The sequence below is a fragment of the Salvelinus namaycush genome, chromosome 5 (genome assembly GCF_016432855.1).
Source record: "Salvelinus namaycush isolate Seneca chromosome 5, SaNama_1.0, whole genome shotgun sequence".
In the NCBI taxonomy this organism is placed as follows: Eukaryota; Metazoa; Chordata; class Actinopteri; order Salmoniformes; family Salmonidae; genus Salvelinus; species Salvelinus namaycush.
Window position 1 is genome coordinate 49,529,798 of NC_052311.1, and position 21,438 is coordinate 49,551,235.

The following is a 21,438-nucleotide window of genomic DNA, read 5'->3' on the forward strand; positions in this document are numbered from 1 at the left end:
TTCTAAAAAATTACATTTTAAACTTCAGGAGCTTAATTACCTTCTCATTGTGTGAGTGGAAAGCTCCTTGTCCCAGTGGATACATCTCTGCACTTTTGGAGAGGGACACTTGGAGACAATGCTCTCTTTTTGCTTGATTGCATCATATTCACACCATAATATTTTCCTCTGCATTCAAATGGTCTGTTTCAATAAAACGGGGTCTCTGTGTGTCCAAAATACCCCCTAGCAATGATTTTGGGCCACTCTAAGAGGCCCCAAGGCTTGGTGAATCCACAAAAACCCAGTGTAAACTCTCTGAGAGCTCATTTGTGCAGCAAGTGACAATTGCTTCTCAGTATTGGCTGTATGACTGGTGGATGGGCCATATGATGTGAAAGCCATTGGGGGGGAGGACAGAGGGAGTTAGGGGAGGGTTATTTGCTATAGGGCCAGTGGCATACCGTTTGAAAGGGACATGTTGGTGCCTGTGGGACTATGTACCCAAATAGGCCCTTACTGAGCATCTGGGGACTTCTGTATTTTACAGTAATGGTTGAGTCCAAAATGAGCACCCCTACACATTCAACTTACATGGAAGTGCCCCTTTTGCAGGGATTTCTGGGAAGAAGAAGGAGGCTATCGAGGTTGGGACTTTGGAGAGAGAGAGGTATAGAGAGAGGCACTTTGTAAAGGTAAGAAAAGCTATGTTCCACTATGGTTAGGGTGCCATTGGATGAATATGGGGTATATTGAGACTCTAATCTCAAAATATATCCAGAAAAATTATGGTTTTCAGGTGCTAGGTGGTGTCTGTATAATGTTATAGAGAAGGGAGGGTCAGGCCATTATGCTGTGCATAAACAAGGAAATATGGAAGCACGGCTAGGGGGAGCCATAGCTGGGAAAGGAAGGGAGCTTGCTGGCTCTATGCTACTGCAGAGGAGATGTTGGTTGGATTTAGTACTCACAAAGTCAGTAAAACTCCGGAAGAAACTGTATTGTTGTCTATTGTGTTAATTAGTCAGTTATTGTCAGATTTATATTGGTCTCAGGGCTGTTGTCCAAAGGGAAGTGCCCAAACTGCCTCACAGGCTGTGCTCTGTAAAGAAAGATGGGAAGCTGTCATGATTGAACAATAAGAGACAAATTATTCAAATAAAGAGGAAACATGCAAATGGTAAACTTTGTAAAGATTTTAGTGTGAGATAACATGTAGAATTTTGTTAGCTTGCTCTGCTATGTGCTTTTTTAGAGAGCTGTAAAGATGGCCGCTCCACTGTAGGGAGAGTGGTGAGAGTAACTGCCCACTTCCTGATTGAAGCACCATCGCAACAGCTTTGTTTGCATTCATGCTCAGGCAAAATGTGTTGTTTGAATACAAATTACCAGCTTTAACTTAGAATTAAGTTAATTATTTTGGAAATAATGGTGGTATTTGAGGTTACAGGACATGGGCCTAGACTAACTGCTTCAAACAGGGAGTGCTGCAATGTTCTGAATCTCTGAAGGCTCAGCTATACAGTAGCACAGTGGTGATCGGTTAACCAGAAAGGGAGACGTTAGTTTAACTGCCGTGGGGCCTGGTCAGCTCTTTCCCTGAAATAACATATTAGGTTGACAGCCCATATACATCAACTTTTCCATGCATACACTTTTATACTGTGTAGAAACAGTTTACTATGGGATGGGTAGAATTGAAACCACCAGTTATAAAGCATTCAATTGGGAGGAACAGTTAAGCACAGGCTTCATTTGCACAAAGGGTTAAATTACATTGCCGCTTGCTTACATTTCTGTGATGATGATAGACAGAGTATTAATGTGAAAATGTCTGTAATAGTGTTTTATGTTTCTTAATTTACTTAATTCTTTGCTGCTTTTGTAGTTTTAGAAGTAAAAAAAAATGGCCCCCAGGTTAAAGAAAACAATTAACCCTTTCATGACCTACTTTTCAAAGCCGTATTGGGTTGAGTCAGGGCCGATGGGTAACAAATTATTTCTCAGATGCGGTGTTATCTGTAAAGGGAAAGACACCAAAATAGAAATAATTACCCAAATGAATTAGAAATTGTAACCATAGATATATTTCAGATCTCAGAAAGTGACATATGTTGTCTCACCGGTGTGGTAAGGGGCACCGGAAGCCAGATCATATTCTCATGAAAACTGGGCTTTTAATCAGATTTCTTTAAGCTGCTATCTCCCCATTTGCTTCTTTTCAAGTGCCTTATTTCCCCCATATTAATTTAAATAGCATCCTATCCAAACCCACTAACTAATATTTGCCTGAATGTAAAGGGTTAAAACGTGCTCTGGAGAGACATTGCTACGCAGTCCATATAGTTGGTGCTGAAATCTGACTGAGTTTTTTCCCCCATAAAAATATGTACATTTACTGCCCCCTCTGGTAGATTCAGGCACAAGATTGAGTGGGAACAAAGACAAACAGGCAACCTGGGTATTCCTCACACTATGGTGTGCAGTGCCTCAATTCTTGATAAACCCTTGTCTCCGCCTGTACATGTGGGTGAACCTCTGCCAGAACCCATGTACATTTAGCCACTGTTGTAATCCCACAACTGGGGTGCATGTTTTTAGTGGCTGTGGTCTCAGCAGGCATTCCTATCCTGTCATTTGCACTCAATGAGGTGAGAGACTAAAAGAGAGATTATGAGCAGGCTCTCACTTTGACACCGCTCTCAGTCTGATATCTGTCAAATTCAACTCGTGACTTTGGTACATTAAGGCTGTGCTTTTTCAAAAACACCTTAGACTACAATTACGTGTTTCTGTAACATATTTGAACATGAGCACAAGTACCACTGTGAAGAATGAGAAATCACTTCTCAGACATTAATCCTCAACTCATATAAGTTAATTTAGCCTCTGAATTCCTCCACTAGAACACGGTGAAATGATCTAACTTCATGTACAGTAATGTCTTTGATGTAGTACTATAGTTATGTCAACCGTGCTGCCCTAAAACAGGTTTCTCTTCCACCAATATTGAGCTCAGTCTGTCGTCTCTGCTTCTCTGTATGACTCAGTGTCCCACCCAGTGGCTGTTAGCGCACATTGCTTCTAACTACCACTCAAAGGGCATGATTTCCTCATTTAGCCTGCTAGCGTTGCTATCGCAGCTACACTGGAGCTATCAGTCTCTTCCATAGAGGCACATTCAACTCGTCCTGGTGCTGAAGTGCTGAACAGAGGGCTGCTATGCTTAAAGAGAAAATTGTTAACTCCTTCACTGCCAAATGCCACTGCTACTCCAGATTTTAGACTTCTGTTTTGGTTTGTAGCTACTGTATGTTCTACTGCAGCAGTAGCCATGTGATGCAGCAAAAAGTGGATTGAAGAGTATCCCCCCCCCCCATATTATTTTGGCTACATCTCTTCTGTGCGCTCCTTAGAAACAGCTGACAATGGGAGTCAGTTGCACGACAGCTGTGTGACTGTTGTTAGTAGCTGTAAAACAGAAACGCAACAGTGAACACCCTCATCTCAGTAGGTCTTTGTGTGCATCATGTGGCATCATATATAAGAACTTTCAAGATCATGTCCATGTAAACCCACACCTGAAGAAAAACACAGCTAAAAACAAGAAACAACATATTTTGTATTTGTATTTCAAACATGTGGAAGAGATGACCCAGCATTTTACCTTAAAGCCACCTCAGTTTCAGTTGCAGTGATCTAGGTACACCTTTGGAAACAACTGCCACTCTTTGAAAAGGTCCATCACTCTCACTCATGCAGGTTAAATTAGCACTGTGAAATTATTTCACTTCATGTAAAGTAGTGTCTTTGATGTAGTACACAACAGTTTAAGCAACTGTGTTGCCATAGTACAGGTTTCTCTTCCACCAAGATTAAGCTCAGTCTGTTGTCGTCTCTGCTTCTCTGTATGACTCGGTCCTGCCCAGTGTCTGTTAGCTTCCATTGGTTCTGACCACCACTTCTACTTCCACATTCCACCTACTAGCACTGATATCACGGCTACTCTGGAGCGATCATTCTTTTCCATAGAGGCACATTCAAAGCAGCGTGGTGCTGAAGTGTTGAACGGGGGGCTGCTATGCTAACAGAGATAGCTGTTAACTCCTTCACTGACAAATACAATGTCCTTGTGTAGTAGGCAATGTGATCCCCTGTTAAAAACTGCATGAAAGGCTGTAGAGAGAAATGCTGTCTAATCTCATCTAGAAATTGAAAGAACACTATTAGCTGTGCACAGATGCAGTCATATTTTCCCCAAATCTTGATGGATGTTGTCTTTTCTTTAGGCGTCACATCGATCAGAGCACGAAGTCGCAGTCCAGGAGCTTGTCAAACCCTCCAACGTAAGCAATTACAATTCCTCCACTCACTTGTCAACGGCTACAAATACTTCTTTACAAATTTTACTCAGATCATTTTACTTAGATATTTTACTCACATGGATAATACAAAGGCTCTGTCTGACACTTCTTAATATAGCCTACATACTCCGCTTTGATTACAGCTTTCACTATTTTACCTACATTTCTGTCAAATAATAAGTGTGTTTTATGGAAACTTATTTTGTTTGTTGCTACAACTCTGGGTGTCAGTTGCTCGATAGCTGTGGTACGGTTGAGGGCAGCTGTGAACACCCTCATCCCAGTAGCTTTTTGTGTGCAGTTGTATCATCTGGCATCGTATAGTGTATTTTATGTAGTACACTACAGTATAAGTCAACCGTGCTGGCCCACAACAGGTTTCTCTTTCACCAAAACTGAGCTCAGATATTCTACCTGCTTCTCTGTATGACTGTGTCCCGCCCAGTGGCTGTTAGCGTCCATTGCTTCTAACTACCACTCAAAAGGTATGACTTCCTCACTGGAGCGACCAGTCCCCTCCATAAAGGCACATTCACATCGGTCTTGTGCTGAAATACTGAAAGGAGGGCTGCTATGCTAATGTAACGGAGGTAAGAAAGTGACATAAGCTTATTCCACACAACTAGCTTAAATGTCGCCAATGGTGCTATCGTATCGGATCATTTTCTATAGAGCAACTGGTTAGGAAGTTGTCAATGAGGGCGGTCACGTGTGGCGGTCACGTGTGTTTGCGATTAGACCACCACTGGTTTGAGCCCAGTAAGGGGACGCAGGGACAGTGGAGGAAGCAAAGCTGTTAGCGGCACACTGATTTAGCTTTCACTAACAGAGATGGCGATTAACACCTTCACTGCTGTCCAATATCATCTGGAAATTGAAGGGACACTATAGGCATCTGAGTCACAGACCAGGAGCTAGCCATTACAATTCATCCACTCACCTGTCAACAGATACAAATACAGAATTTTAAAGATACAACATTTTACTTAGATATTTTATTCACAACAATGATACAAAGGCTCTGACACTTCTTAATGTAGCCTACATATCACCTCCACTTTGATTAAAGCGGTCACAATTTTACATATATTTCTGTTTTACGTAACTTTACTGCAATGTGTACAGTTTTATTTTAGCTGTTGCTATAGCTCTGTGCACCCCTTAGCTGACAATGGGTATCAGTTGCACGACAGCTGTGGTACTGGCGTTAGTATAATGGATGTCACGCTTCTTGCTTAGCGAGTACCACTTCCTCCTGATTCGGCTCACACAGAGGCTCAAACCCAGGACCTCTTGTTTTCTAGCACATGTGACCGCCCTCCCGACGCGTCTTACCAGTCACGCCACACAAAAAGCTAGCTATATGGTGGCACAAAGTGGGGAGACTCCAGGGTGAGGAGTAAGTTTTACATATCTCCAAGTGCTACATTAGAAGCTGTCTCGAAACAGCAACCATGGTCACCCTCATCTCAGTAGCTCTTTGTGTGTGCAGTTGCATCATAACTTTCTAGATAATTTCCATGTAAACCTTCTGAAGACACAGCCAAAGAAAACCACAAAATATTTCAAAAATCTTTTAGCACTTTGTCATTGTCACTCCTCATTCCTCTAGTTCCATTCACATTAATGAAAGATTTCCATGGAAGTTGGCATCACTCAACACTGCAGCCGTGGGATAGTGAACCAATCAAAAGTGGATTGAAGAGTAGCCTTTTCCCCGTAACCCAATCAGCATTGTGTATGCATGAGCCACTCCTACACCCTGCCCTTACATGGCACGGAGGACTGGCCAAGGTCTTACAGATGGATGTAAAGGCTGCTAGTTCAGAGACAACAGAGCCACAATACCAAGACCACTACAACTATTACTACTACCACTACAGAACCACAATTACCAAGAGTACTACTACAGAACCAGGAGGGGAACAGCTTCCGACTTGACTCAGGTAAGATTCGATTACTAATCATAATTTTAGATTAAATCAATGGACATTGAATTTATCTAGCACAATAACATGTTTTTTTTGGTCACAATTTCAGATTGAATAATTCTAGTTGTAGATCGCACTGATATCAAAAGACGTAATCCCTTCCAATGATTACATAAAAAATGGTACATTCCTCAATGGGGCGGTAGGGTTGCCTAGTGGTTAGAGTGTTGGACTAGTAATCGAAAGGTTGCAAGTTCAAATCCCCGAGCTGACAAGGTACAAATCTGTTGTTCTGCTCCTGAACAGGCAGTTAACCCAGTGTTCCTAGGCCATCATTGAAAATAAGAATTTGTTCTTAACTGACTTGCCTAGTTAAAAAATACTCTGAGAAGACTATTTAACTAACATTTCCATCTAATGTGTGACATACATGGTATTTTAAACTCCAGTTTCAGAACTGGACAGCAACCATTGGCTGCAGCAGAATACTTTTAATGTTCTGTTTGTTAAAAATAAGGGGCATAATGTTGTGTCCCAATGTTGTAGAGAGTCAGCCGATGTTCAAAGAGCAGACTGTAATCTGTTCTTCAGGTGTATGACAATATTCTATTATTATTCAGCTAAATTCCAGATGCAGTTGCAGAATGTGCGTACACACTAAAAAGTTTGTCAAAGATTCACGAGGCTGCTTTGTGAATATTCTGAATAAAAGTCAAAGCAAATCACCCCATATGATTGAAATGCAATAAAGTTGGCACTACTTGCAGACATGAGCGATGTAAATACTAAAATACTCTCTTCTCTCTCTAGGACGACAGTGAAGTCGTATGTGTAGCAGCAGCTATGAACAAGGAGACAGTGGTCATAATCCTACAAGCCATGGAGAAAGTCTGCTCCTTCTCCGCCACCATCAACCCACTCTTCGACATAGTCACTGCAGTGGTGAAGGTGACAAAGAACCTGGTCGCCAAAGACCTCACCCAAGACCTGGACACCCAACAATTGGGCCACATCCACGCCAAGCTGGAAAGCATCTCCAAGACAAACCAACAGATTCTGAAGCAGATTCACCTGAACGAGGTCAATGAGAAGTACAGCAAGTATGAGGAGTATATCAAGCACCAGTACACTGCCCTCAACACCATGGTGGAACAGTTCAAAAACCACCCTGAGGGAAGAGAGCGCTACATGAAAGATTTCCAGGAAGTCTATGAGAGAGACAAGGATACCCTTGCTCTAGACACATACTACAGCAGTGTCGTAAAAGAGAATAAAACTTTTGAACAAAGGGGTTTGCTGGAGGTGTACCTAGAGCACTACAAGCAAAACCGAGATGTCATGGAGAAAAAGTGTTCCCAACTGTCTAATGTCTTTCGCATGGGCCTGATGACACTAATGGCATATACGGTGGTCACAGAGGATGATGAGGTTGAAGTCAGGGAGAAATGGGCCCCCAGGGTGAAGAAAATTCAGGCCAAGATGGATGAGGCGCTGGCCCAGTGTGAGGGGAACTGATCCTCATCCACTCCCAGGGTCGGGTGTGCATATGAGGGCTTTAAAGGGATACTTTGGGATTTTGGCAATGAGGCCCTTTATCTACTTCACCAGAGTCAGATGAACTCATGGGTACCATTTTTATGTCTGTGTCCAGTATGAAGGAAGTTAGAGGTAGTTTTGTGAGTCATTGCTAACTAGCATTAGCGCAATGACTGGAAGTCTATGGGTATCTGCGAGTCATCTAACTCTGGGGAAGTAGATAAAGGGCCTCACTGGCAAAATCCAGAAGTATCCCTGTAAGGTTAAAAGCTGTTTGGAGTCTAGTCCTCTTCCCTCAATTTAAAAAGAAAAGTAATTTCCTTTTGGGTGGTGGGCGATATTCTTTGTCAATGAATGGAATGGATTAAATCTAGATTGTATAATATTTTGCTATGATCAGTATTGCACTTCAGCCCTCATGTTTTCTATTTACCACTGCCGACTCTGTCATTTATTTTCAGAAATGAGTCTGAATGCATACTTTATGGTAACCTTCGATTAAGTGTACTTTTGCTTCTTGACTTTTTCTAAATAAATGCTTTTTTGCACTTGTTATTAATTGTTATTAATTTTTATGCTCTTACATGGAGTTATGTAATCACCAATGGTGATAAAATATAGTCCACTTTATTAGGTTCAAAACACTTACACAGAGAATGTTACAAAGCGTACAACATACTGATGAAGTTGATTTTCAACCGTGTTGGCCAGTGTTCATTTCAAACTATTTACAGAGTTACAGAACTTCAGTGAGTGTTTAATTTTTTAATTTAACTAGGCAAGTCGGTTAAGAACACATTCTTTTTTACAATTACGGCCTACCGGGGAACTGCCTTGTTCAGGGGCAGAACAACAGATTTATTTTACCTTGTCAGCTTTGGGATTCGATCCAGCAACATTTCGGTTACTGGCCCAACACTCTAACCACTAGGCTACCTGCCGCCCCTAAAAAAGCTAACATTAACTCTGTGTAGTGTGGAACAATAGATACTTTTTTGTCTTAAATGTAACACTATTAGAGTTTAAAACATTCACTTTTCTTTTTTTAAGAACTTGTCAATAGATTGCTCTACTCTCTCTCTTTCTCTTAGACTCCTGTCTCTCAATCAGAAGCTACCATCCTTCCCAACCCTTTCAAGCACTACCTGGTTTTGACTTCTGTGTCGTGACCCCCTGCTTGCCATCATGTCGGAGATGGAGATCGTGGAGGACCGGGCCAAGCTGAAACAGGGCCTGGTGAAGGTGCTGCAGTGTGTGGCCACCATCTCATCTGCTGCGGCTGTGGTCAACCCCATTTTTGGCCTGGCCGGCTCTCTAATCCGAGTGGTGCTGCACCACGTGGATGATGAGGACATCCAGACACTGAAGCGCGAGTTTGGCTCAGTCAACCGTGCCCTGGACCAGCTGTCCCAGCAGAACCGCGGCGCCCTGCTACAGATCAAGAAGGAGACGCTGGACGGTCAGTACTGCCGTGTGGAGGAAAACCTGCGCAACCAGTTCCGCAAGTTCATGGAGATGGTGGAGGCACGGCCCGAGCACTGTGAGCGCAAGAAGGACGACTTCGAGGAGAGCTACTCCAACGACCTAGGCGACCAGAACCTGCACACACTCTACGAGGGTGTGGTGGGCAAGCCCAAGCTGTTCAGCCGGCCCATCCTGGAGGTGTACCTGAAGCACTCGCAGGGCGACCGCCGCACCATGGAGAACCTGTGCACGCGCCTCACATACCTCTTCTGCATCGGCCTGATCGCCCTCATGGGTTACGCCGCTGTCATCGGAGACGACGAGGAGGGCATCAGCGACGAGTGGACCAAGAAGATGGAGCACGTGCAGGAGAGGATGCAGGAGGCCCTCCAGAAATGCAAGTGAAGAAGAGGAGGAGAAGGAGGTGTAGAGGCTGCTACTTATCCTCCATACGTAGGACTCTCTCCTCTCCACATTCCCTCTAGGACCCCCCCATCACTTTTCTCCTTACTCCAGGACAGCTGTGTATACAACGTCTCTATTTATTCAACCAGTTAATTGACTATCAATGTGGATCATAGGAGGTTGGTGGCACCTTAACTGGGGAGGACGGGCTCGTGGTAATGACTGGAGCAGAATTAGTGGAATGGTATCCAATACATCAAACACAGTCTCCAGGTGTTTGCCATTCCATATGCTCAGTTCTGGCTATTATAATGAGCCCTTCTCCCCTCATCAGCCTCATGTGATGTGAATTCATTATTCTTTAATGATCACATGGCTATTCACTGTTGGTATCTATGAGTTAGAGGTAAGTAAATTGAATGAAAACAGTTAGTTATTTGCCTCATCCACAGCAGTAGTCAATGAACAGACCTATATAATACGTGCATGTTGATATGGAAACCTGCATACACAGCGGTCTGACGATCAACATTTGGACTGGCTCTCAATTAGATTTAACTATGCCATTCCTATCTTCTAAAGAGTAAGATGGAGTGGTTTTAATGTCTGACAATATTCAGCACTTTTGAAAAATTTGTTCTCGCTGGTATTTGCTGGTGATTTAGAGGGAGACACAGAGAACAGGCTCATTCTGTTGCATGAATGTAAGATTCACCATAATGGGTATCTATTTGAACAGATATATACTCCATGCAATTCTAATAGTGCCACTGATGCAACCTAGCACTTTCAGTAAAAAAAAAACATTACCTATACTGTGGACACTATTAACATAGCATGCCAATTGCCTAAATACAAAAACAATTGACTTTACAGTGGGTTAACTGGTATTACTTTACTTATTACTGTAGGTCCTTTGTAACTATATATCTGCAGCTAAATTAACTGTTATTTAGCATTTAATTGGAAATAGCATTAAAAAAACGATTGATAAATAATGCACTGTAAAATCTAACTTAACCAAAATCTAACTTAAAACAAATATCCAAAGTTATCTAAGAATGTATTTTTGGTGGGGATCCTATAGTTAACCCCCCTTTAAGTGCTTCCTCTCTTATTGGTTCTCTTGTATCTCGGATAAATTAAGTATTAGCAAAAATGTTTGTTTGTTTTTACCAAGGGTGCGTTCATAAATTCACTCTGGCCATCTACTACGATTTCAGAGCAGTCTGAGTGTGTCAGAGCGCAGAATAACTGATTAATTTTCGAACACTCAACACCCGTTGAATATGACCGGTGTCAATAAACATCTGCAAAGAAAACGTATTTAAATTGTTGCCAGCAGCACAGTTAGTCACCAAAACTCTAGACAACACGAGTGAGGTGTTCTCTCATTTGTGTCTTGAAGTAGCTAGCAAGCTAGCCAACTTTAGCCAGTTAGCTTAGGTGCTTGACTGCCGTTGTGAGGTCAGAACGCTCAGATCAACCCTACTCCGCGGCCAGAGCGTCCATTGTGCCCTCTAAACGCTCCAAGAGCGAAACGCTCTGAATATACAAACGGATAATCTGACAACACTCAAAATATATGAAGGCCCAGAGCGCGCAAATTACGAACACACCCTAAATAATTCAATTTATGGGGAATTATTTTTGCTCTGTGACCCCCTTTCTTTTCACTTAATCTATTATATTATTTTCATATTTTGAAGCAATTTACACCAAAAGTAATGTAAGAGATAAAAAAAATACTCAAATACATTATGGGGATGTTTTGTATATGTTTTCGGGATTTTATATATCTTAATTTTTCATAGTAGTTTTTATTTTGATAAGAATCCTCTCATGACTGACCAACAGTGTCTCCTCTTACACTGTGGTCCATGTTCCGTGTCCACTTACTGTGTCTTTGCCTAAGAAAGGGTTCGCAAAGTTATGTTTTCTGTTCTTTACTTCATTTGTTCTTGTGCTCTAAAGGACTGCAGTTTGATTTGATCTCTTCTGTGCTATTAACCCCACTACTCAGATTTCCAGTGTTACTGATGCCATGTCTATACTCACAGATCCAAGAGAGCTCTCCATATCTATGTTTCATAACCCTATATTCAATGGAATGGCTATTCTGTGGTACCAGTCCCTGTCTTTCATTTTGTTTCAACCGAGATGTATGGCTGTTAAATAGTTATAATTCTGTATTGTTAAAATTAATAGATGGGAATATATTTACCACTTTAGGGCTTTCTGAAAATATATGCTCCTCATCTAAACTTCATAGCCTATTTTTTGTTATGTTGTTCTTTGTTGGCTGGTTGTACTATGCAGCACTATCAATAAAGACTGAATGTAAAATATCACTTGTATTAGATTGATTTTATGCATTCAAATATCTTGAGGCATTCACAATAGTATTATCATTTTAACTTGGTTTATCTCAAAATGATGATGAGGGGCAATACATACAGTCAGGTCCATGATTTTTGGCACCCTTGATAAAAAAGTCTATACAATAAATAATACAATTTGATAAAGGCTCAGTGTAGTTACCGTCGCAAAGGGAGGCTGCTAGAGTATTGAAAACGGGTGCAAAAATCTAGCATTTTTAACCCTATCTTTTGAGACTTGTTAAACAAAATCTCGTTCTCTGAGCAATTGTATTAGTATAAAAGAATAATTGACAAATGTTTTTGAGCATGCAATATAGTCTACACCCTCTTCAATTTTGCTGCCTTAAAATTTTAACTAAAAAGGGATTAAATTTAAAAAAATCTACAGATCTACACAACCTACTCAACATTTTCAAAGTGAAAGAAGGTTATAGAAATGTTTCTATACAAATACAAAATAAACTGAAATATCCTAATTGGATAAGTCTCCACCCCCCTTAGTTAATACTTGGTGGAATCACCTTTGTCAGCCATTACAGCTGTGAATCATCTGGAATAAGATTCCATCAAATTTGCACAACTCTTAGGGCAACATATATCCATTGTTTTTATCAAAATTGCTCAAGCTCATTACATTTGGTTGGGAATCATTGATGGACATCAATATTCAAATATTGTCTCTGATTTTCATGCGAATTTAAGTCAGGACTGAAACTAGACCACTCAGATACAACTCTTGGAAAGCCATTCTGGTGTGTCTTTGGCATTAAAATGTGTGTAATTGTCTCACTGAAAAATAAAACCCTATCCCAGGGTTAGGTTTTCAGAAGATTGAGGCAGGGTTTTCTCGAACTTTTTACCTTGGTTTTGCTCCATTAATATTTATTTTGATCCTGACATACTCACCAGTCCCTGCCGATGACAAGCATACCCATAATGTAATGCTGTCACCACAATGTAGTTTTGAATTTAGGCCAAAAAGTTGATTTATTTTCTGTTTTGTCTTGCAGTATTACTTAACGGCCTTGTTGCAAACAGAATGGATGATTTGGAGTGGATTTTTTTAACACAGGCTTCTTTTTCCCCCTTTGTCATACAGGCCAGTAATATGGAGTGAATGCAATGTTGTTGATCCCTTTGTATTTTAAAATATTGTGGTGGCAGCATCATGTTATGGGTATGGTTGTCACCGGCAGAGACTGGGGAGTTCGTTAGGATCAAAATAATTCACCTCAGTCTTTTGAAAACCCTGGGATTTTTTTTTCTGTAGGACAATTACACACATTTTAATCCAAAATACACATGATCCAATTATGATATTTCCGTATTATTATTATTATTTAAAAATGTTTTTGTATAACTTTCTTTCACTTTGAAAATGTGAAGTAGATTATGTAGATCTCTAGTGAAAAAAGTTAAAGGGAGTGTAGACTTTCTATAGGCACAGTAGCTCAGTATTTGTATTATTTATTTTATACAGTCTTTTTTGCTCATTTTTCATGATGACATCTATTTTGTGAAGTGCACCAGTCCCTCCTTCAGCAAAGCACCGCCACAACATGATGCTGCCACCCCCGTGCTTCACGGTTGGGATGGTGTTCTTCGGCTTGCAAGCCTCCCCCTTTTTCCTCCAAACATAACGATGGTCATTATGGCCAAACCATTTTATTTATTTATTTATTTATTTACTTTTTTATGGCAGTTTTGGAGCATTGGCTTTTTCCAGCTGAGCAGCCTTTCAGGTTATGTCGATATAGGACTCGTTTTACTGTGGATATAGATACTTTTGTACCTGTTTCCTCCAGCATCTTCACAAGGTCCTTTGCTGTTGTTCTGGGATTGATTTGCACTTTTTGCACCAAAGTACGTTCATCTCTAGGAGACAGAACGCGTCTCCTTCCTGAGCGGTATGACGGCTGCGTGGTCCCATGGTGTTTATACTTGCTTACTATTGTTTGTATAGATGAACGTGGTACGTTCAGGCGTTTGGAAACTGCTCCCAAGGATGAACCAGACTTGTGGAGGTCTACATTTATTTTTGAGGTCTTGGCTGATTTTACATTTTTTTCCCCCATGATGTCAAGCAAAGAGGCACTGAGTTTGAAGGTTGGCCTTGAAATACATCCACAGGTACACCTCTAGTTGACTCAAATGATGTCAATTAGCCTATTAGAAGTTTCTAAAGCCATGACATTTTCTGGAATTTTTCAAGCTGTTTAAATGCACAGTCAACTTAGTGTATGTAAACTTCTGACCCACTGCAATTGTGATACAGTGAATTATAAGTGACATAATCTGTCTGTAAACAATTGTTGGGAAAAAATGACTTGTGTCATGCACAAAGTAGATGTCCTAACCGACTTGCCAAAACTATAATTTGTTAACAAGAAATTTGTGGAGTGGTTGAAAAACTAGTTTTAATGACTCCAACCTAAGTGTATGTAAACTTCCGACTTCAACTGCATGTTCCTAGGCCGTCATTGAAAATAAGAATTTGTTCATAACTGATTTGCCTATTTAAATAAAGGTAAAATTAAAATAAATGTATAGGGTCCTTTTGGGATTGGCCCATGTGTTGCAAAAAGCCAATCGGGTAGTGACTGTAGTACATGGCTCTCCATCCCTGTTCCTGGAGAGCTACCTACCTGCAGGTTTTCACTCCAACCCTAATCTAGCACACATGATTCTAATAATTAGCTAGTTGATAAGTTACAACTGGGGTTTGAGTGAAAACCTACAGGAGGGTAGCTCTCCAGGAACAGGGTAGGAGATCCCTGCTGTAATATAATTTCATACCTCTAGGTGTCAGAATAGACTTGGAATCCTGATAACTAAACATTTGGTAACACTGCTACTGTAGGCACCAACACACGATGCCATATAAGTGAATTTAATACCTAATGATAAAGTGCATTTTAATATTTGCTATTAGCTGTCATAACTCATAAGTAGTTATAACATCGTTATAATAAATCATTATGATGTATTAGTGAATATCATTTTCTTGTTGCCAGCAGATGCTGTTGCGTGAAGATGCTTGTTTCCAGGTAGAACCTATTTGGGTTTCATGTAGAACCCTTTCTACAGAGGATTCTACATGGAACCCAAAAGGGTTCTCCTATGGGGACAGCCAAATAACCCTTTTTTCTAAGAGTGTACTGTATATTTCCACCAGAGGGCCTGGTGTATACCAAACTGTATTACAAAGTCAATGTATAGGCCTATGGGCCGTTTTGATAAGCCTCATGGTGGGTCTAAATGAAAAATACATTAATTTGGGAAAATATGTTACTATGAGAGTAGGCTTACTTAAAAGTCTGCTTTCGTTTGAGGCCACTGCACTGTTAAAGAAGAGACATCTAGACAGCGCACACAGATATAGGCTACTCCTCTGTGGTATGTCCCCATGTCAGCCAGAAAAACAGGTTTCCCCCCACACTCCCCTCCCCTGAGTCGGTGGACCAAAACTGAGATGTATTAAGACAAGTAGGCCAACTGTCTGAGACATAAGATATTGTCTTACCTGCATAACTTCATGACTTGTCGGATTCCCTTGTTTCATGTGCAGTTGGCCTATATGTGCAGCTCCCACACCTTTATGCATCAGTCAGAAGTCGTCGTTTGAGACTGGCCGCTGCATGCTTTAAAGACACCGAAAATAGGATATATGTTTTATTAAATGGCAATTAAATGCCGTTAAATTCAATTGTGTTATGTCATCCGTTTCATAACATATCAATGAATAGAAAGTTATAATTGTGCATTAACCAAATCTATATGCAGATTATAATGATTTATAAATAATGATTTCCGTAATGGTTTCTGATCATGCCGGGATGGGGAGAGGCGAGGCGCGCTCGCGCACCAAGTCTATGGCGCGCACAGAGAGAGAGAGGGAGAGAGAGAGAGAGAATAAAACTGATGCAATTAATTGTTTTAGACACTAGGGAGTTGTTTCAATTCATTGTAAAAAACTGTAAAAATTGACAAATTTCATCAATGTAATTGAACTGTCATATAAGCCTATACAATATTAGAGGCACAATATGGCACAATATTCATATGATTATGAGGTCAAAAAGCTTCAAACAGTCATGAACATTCTCAAATTGTATACAACACTTCATTAATTGGATTTCAATAAGAAACCTCCTGAATACAATGTTGGTTAAACAAAAAAGATTAGCTTAGAAAATATTTGATCTGCTATAGGTAGTACATAAAAGCTTTCCCTGTAGGGAGATGCGCTCGGTAAAAGGTATCGACGTCTCACCCATCGATCAATGTCTTAACTGCTAAAACATGTCACACTATCACACGTCTCACTATCACACATTTATACAAAAGAGTTGTACATACCGAATTGTTTTAACCATTTCAGAATAGACAATGTGTGCACATTCCGCACCCATTTTCAAGAGCTGGCTGTTTCACGCAAAGTGCGCAATAGTCTCTTCCAAGATCTTCAGCCAAACGCCTGTACCTGAGAATCAGTGAAAATTAGTCAGGCACAGTCACATCTATCTTTCCCACTCTCATAAGAGCTTACCAAAATCATATAAATGTAAGCACTGGTGGTTAAGACAGGGGAGAAGGAATCCAAAGATATTCCACCGCATAGTGTGCGCTCCTCTCTCTATCTCTCTCCCCCCCCCCCTCTCTATCTCCCCCTCTCTCTCTTTGTCTCTACGTATAAAACTGCAGATATTAAATGCGTGGCGGTGAATCCTGCTCTCTTTTTGGACCTCTCCTCAACATCACAGTGAAAAGAGAGCTGTGGGAAAACTGAAGAAAAAAAATCTTAACTGCAGCTGTTGGGGCTGATCGGGCGTGAAGGACAAGTCGAGCCATTACCAGGTAAAGAAACGCTGTGCTGTTGTAAGAGAGGAATGGGTTTCTCGAACAACAAGACAGGGGTCAGGACTGCAAGGTGTGCCCAATGTTACTCACGGGGCTTAGCCAAATGCGTGCGTAAATGTACCCATACAGTGCGTCTCCATCATACATGGGCATGAATAAAAACAAATCATTATTATATTATTCGACCTACCCAACTGCAATAGTTATTAATTACAGTTGGAGTAATACAAATGTAGAAGTAAATTAAAGTCAGCATCAAAATTTGCTATATGTTGTTATTATTTTTTTTCTCAAACATTGGAAATTACAACACAGACGGTTGGCAGAAACATAATCTAAGATATTCCAATAAAACACATCAAATATTTATTTAGGCTTGGTTAATTGGACATCATGTATTTGAAAATGACGCAGTGTCTGTATGACGGTCCATCCTCTACGGATTGTGGTCTGACCAAGGACGCAATAATTTAGCCTACTAGAGTTTGCAGACAAGGGATGCTAGGGGATTTTTTAAATATATTGCTTGAGTTTGGTCGGTTCTGAAACCAAATGAGGCATAAACAGACCCAGTGTGAATGGCTGCGCAAACCTCTGTCTATTTCAGTCATTTTATGACATGATAAATGTATCATCCCTTTTGGCTTTAGATTGACATTTGTTTTACATGCCAATGTTGCATCTCATTCAATATTATACAGATTTTTACCTGTGACCTTGACAATATCAGACATATAAATATGTAGCTCTTGTATACAAGCATCTCTGAAACGTGTCTGTAAATAGTGGCATTCATGGCCAGTGATTACACTTGCTGCCTGACTACAGTACTTTATTGATTTAATTATGATATTCTATGTATTTCTTTTTACTGACTGTCAATCATTAAAGGGGCAATCAGCAGTAGAAACCATAACAAAAAACACCCCACTGGGATAACGTTTGTAACGAAAAAATAAATAATCACAAACAGTGCTATGGATGATTGCCCCTTTAAGATTTAATAGCGATGTGGCCCATAAATGTGTGTTTTGCTCTGTAACAAGGTTCTCAATATTATTTGTAAATGTCCAAGTGTGTTACTCTGTAGGGAAAACTGACACCCTGCGCCCCAATAAGGATTTGAATGTTAACTGTTATTATAAAGGATTTGAATGTTAACTGTTATTATAAGGCATTCAACCACTTTATTTGAGATTACTGTGCAGCTTTTCTCTCCAGATTTTGAGCATGATTCCTGAAGACCGGCACACCTATGCCAAGCATTGACACATAGTTTAACTTTCCTATTGATTCTCCCTCCAGAGCATGGCAAGTCCTCTGGAGAAGGTGGTGGCCCAGAAGAAAGAGGCCATCGAGGCTGTGATGGAGAGTTTTGAGCGAGGGGCTGAGGTGTTGGCCAGCGCAGTAGGCGAGCTATTCCCTCTCTGTGTGGCAGCCGCCCCTGTCCTACGACTAGCCCTGGACAACGTGCAGAGCAAAGAGGTCTTCTATGTCAAAGAGCAGTTCCTGGCCGTGAGGAACAAGCTGGATGTACTGTCCACCCAGCTGGAAGACATTGATTGTGAGATTAAGAAGGGCCGGCTGGATTCCCAGTACTTCTCGGTGGAGGAGAACATCAGGAACCAGTTCCGGAAGTATATGCACATTCTGGAAGCCAAGCCACAGTTTCAGGAGGTCAAGAAGAGACTGTTTCTGGAGCACTTCTCCAAGACCGGAGGGGAGAAGAACCTGTATGTGCTGTATGATGCTCTGATGGGCACCAACAGCTTTGGGGAGTCCATCTTGGAGGTGGTGGAGAGGTAAAGTGTTCTTAACCATGCTAAATGGACCTTTATGCACCTGGGGAGCATGGTGTTTGTTGAGTGTTTTAGTTCGAGAACACTTGTGTTATCAATTTGAACTGCTAACTTGTGATTATGGGAAATAGGATGATTACTTTTATTGTTATTCATAACAACTGAGTGGTTGGTTCTTCATCTGTCTCAGGTATGAGGCAGGAAACAGGCGCCTACTGGAGGACTTCTGTGTGAGGATGAAGGAGCTCTTCTGCCTGGGCCTGATTGCCCTGATGGGCCACTGTGCCCTCACCAAGGGCCCCGATGAGGAGCAGGAAACCATCCACGTCTGGAGCAGAAAAATTGAGGAACTGGAATTAAAGATGAAGGCATGCATCGAGGCCTGCGTAGCAGCCTTCCCTAAACAGGCCCACCTTGACGCCAAGCGTCTTCTCCAGGAAAAAGAGGAACGCAATCTTCAGGACACTGCTCAGGTAGTACAGGAATTTCTCACCAGGAAGTACGACTGGGTGAGCTGGTCGGTCCGAGTGGTCAACCACTCTGGCAGCAGCTATCATAACTGGCGTGCCGGGGACCACTTCCAACACATGGCCGGTCAGAACTGTTTTGAGGTGCTGCAGGTGAACGATACCAACCTGGTGGTTTCCTACAGCACCAGTCCCCAACCAGTGCCCCGCGACTGCATCCGGCAACTGATGGAGGGGCCGGGGAAGAAGGGTGATGCCCAGGCCGTGGTGGAGGTCCTAGAGAAGCAGCTCACGGGGTTTGTGGTGCACGCTGTCAGTCACCATAAGGAGTGTGAGGCCACCTGGAGCTTCCCTGAGGACTGCCACTACTGGGAGAAGCACAAGAACGTGGCGCTGTGCATACACTCAGAGTGATGCTGATAGAGGTGCAACAAGTCAGACAAATAGGGATCATTATGTAATCAACCTGAAGGGTTATTCTAAATTCTGAATTGACCGACTCAAAGAGGATGTGTGGGGAATTATAGTAAATGGTGATGAGGTTTTGTGAATACGCCATGCAGTTTGTCCTAGCCATTACATAATACTATGCACTGTGTATAGCAAGTAGCTTTGGTGGCAATTAGATTCACTGTATAGAAATCTGAATGTATTGCTAATTGGAGGCAGTGTTACAATAGTCCAGTGTTCGCAGAGTACTTAATGAACTGTATATGCATTTTATTATAAGTGACTAACCCCTACCATAACTTATGACCACATTTTACTCAATACTCTCTCGTAGTTAAATAGCTTAACTCAATGCATCTTACCCTACTGCCAAATAGGAATAACCTTGCTGCCCACAATTCCACAGAGATGATTTTGCTGAGATTGCAACTCGTGAGCTGTGCTCTCATTTTGTCTCTCTACTACACAGGCTGGCCTACATTACAATGAAAGAGAGCATGGAGGCTATTTTGCCATCCGTGAAAACAACTTGGCAGTGTTCTCTACTGTGCCTTGTCTTCACAATACACTCAAACCCTTGCTTCTGAACCCATAGCAGGCATGCTGCAGTAGCAGAACTTTAAGGGTATTACCTCCTGAGCTGTGCCTGTTTGTGAACACATTATTTATGCCAGTTGGTACAGCATGGATGTGAAGTGATGTTTAATTGACTAATCTTTCTAATTCCTACTAATTCAGTCATAATAAAAACAATATCCGAATTCTAAATTTGTCATTATGCTTTGTGCCAATAAACGGCAACACATCAGCTGTTATTGGATGTATATATGTGTGTCTTGCCTGTCTTGTGTAAACATGTTGACGTCTACTGCCATTAAAGCAAGCTAGTGCACCCGCACTCACCGGGGCCCCTACTAATTGAATTGATATTTGCACATAAGTCAGCGTTTCCTGTCCACAGCTTTGGTTTGATAGTCTATGAATAACCTTTGGCTGCGCTAATATCCTGAAGACGAGCTCCAAAGTGCTTGGGTCAGCATGATGGAATCACACATTATCGGTGTTGGAGGTGGAGAGCGGTGGAAACGGCCATCGTTTCTTGGCCGGTGGAGTAGCTATACGGTTCTGCCAGGGCTTTAGCCTCAGTGCTACACTATCGGAAATCAAGCCTGTCAACATTGATTGAGCGCAGTCTGTAACATACAGTGCAGTAGGAAATAGACCTTTTTTAATCATCCTCTTGTCTTCCATGCATCCTCTCAATGTGTCTAAAGGATGTCTGAGGAAAACAGGGGTTAGGAGATTTCTTGTTGTTTACTAGGGTGACATAATAGGGTAACATTGCTCCTCTCTGAAGGTTGAGTTTCATAGTCAAGGGTATGAGTTCCATAAGAAGGGTCTCATTGATCATACATTTACCACCATTGAAAAACAGGTGGTGTTGAAAAGAGATAGAATGCTGCAGACCGATGGGTGTGTCAAATATTCACCATTAAAGAGCACTTCTCTTCAAACACACCATAAAACCTGTCCTGCAGACCACTGGTGAAATGCATCATCACAACAGGATAAACAATGCCACAAAGTTGAATTTGCCAACTTTGCCAACTTTTTCCCAGGAGAACGGGAAATTGGGGTTAACAGGGCATCCCTGGACTTCATTTTGCTCTTCATGCAGCCTAGCATAGTATGCTATAGTATAGTATATAAGTATGTAAATAATTGCAACGTCTCAATTCATAGGCTGATTATGTTTTAATTATGTTTTAATTTTTTTAAATACAGGATTGGGGCCATGTTGT

General features: G+C 41.4%; 2 protein-coding genes across 5 annotated transcripts; both read left to right on the forward strand.

Moving 5' to 3' along the window:
* The first annotated feature begins 591 nt into the window (after positions 1 to 591).
* Positions 592 to 12,030, forward strand: LOC120048400 (protein rapunzel-like). Of its 4 annotated transcripts, none has more exons than XM_038994349.1 (5): positions 592 to 674; positions 4,269 to 4,325; positions 4,789 to 4,933; positions 5,956 to 6,289; positions 7,085 to 7,918. In XM_038994349.1, exon 5 carries the CDS (start codon positions 7,118 to 7,120, stop codon positions 7,787 to 7,789), a length of 672 nt encoding a protein of 223 aa, XP_038850277.1. In that variant the 5' UTR covers positions 592 to 674; positions 4,269 to 4,325; positions 4,789 to 4,933; positions 5,956 to 6,289; positions 7,085 to 7,117; the 3' UTR covers positions 7,790 to 7,918. The 4 variants fall into 4 exon arrangements, with proteins under 4 accessions (XP_038850277.1, XP_038850273.1, XP_038850274.1 ...); XM_038994346.1 differs by lacking the exon at positions 7,085 to 7,918 and adding an exon at positions 8,902 to 12,030 and having other exon boundaries at positions 614 to 674; XM_038994345.1 differs by lacking the exons at positions 4,789 to 4,933; positions 5,956 to 6,289; positions 7,085 to 7,918 and adding an exon at positions 8,902 to 12,030.
* Positions 12,031 to 18,228: 6,198 nt separating this feature from the next.
* On the forward strand, positions 18,229 to 19,600 carry LOC120047606 (protein rapunzel-like). The gene is made up of 2 exons (XM_038993146.1): positions 18,229 to 18,722; positions 18,910 to 19,600. Exons 1-2 carry the CDS (start codon positions 18,229 to 18,231, stop codon positions 19,598 to 19,600), a joined length of 1,185 nt encoding a protein of 394 aa, XP_038849074.1.
* The last annotated feature ends 1,838 nt before the right edge of the window (positions 19,601 to 21,438 follow it).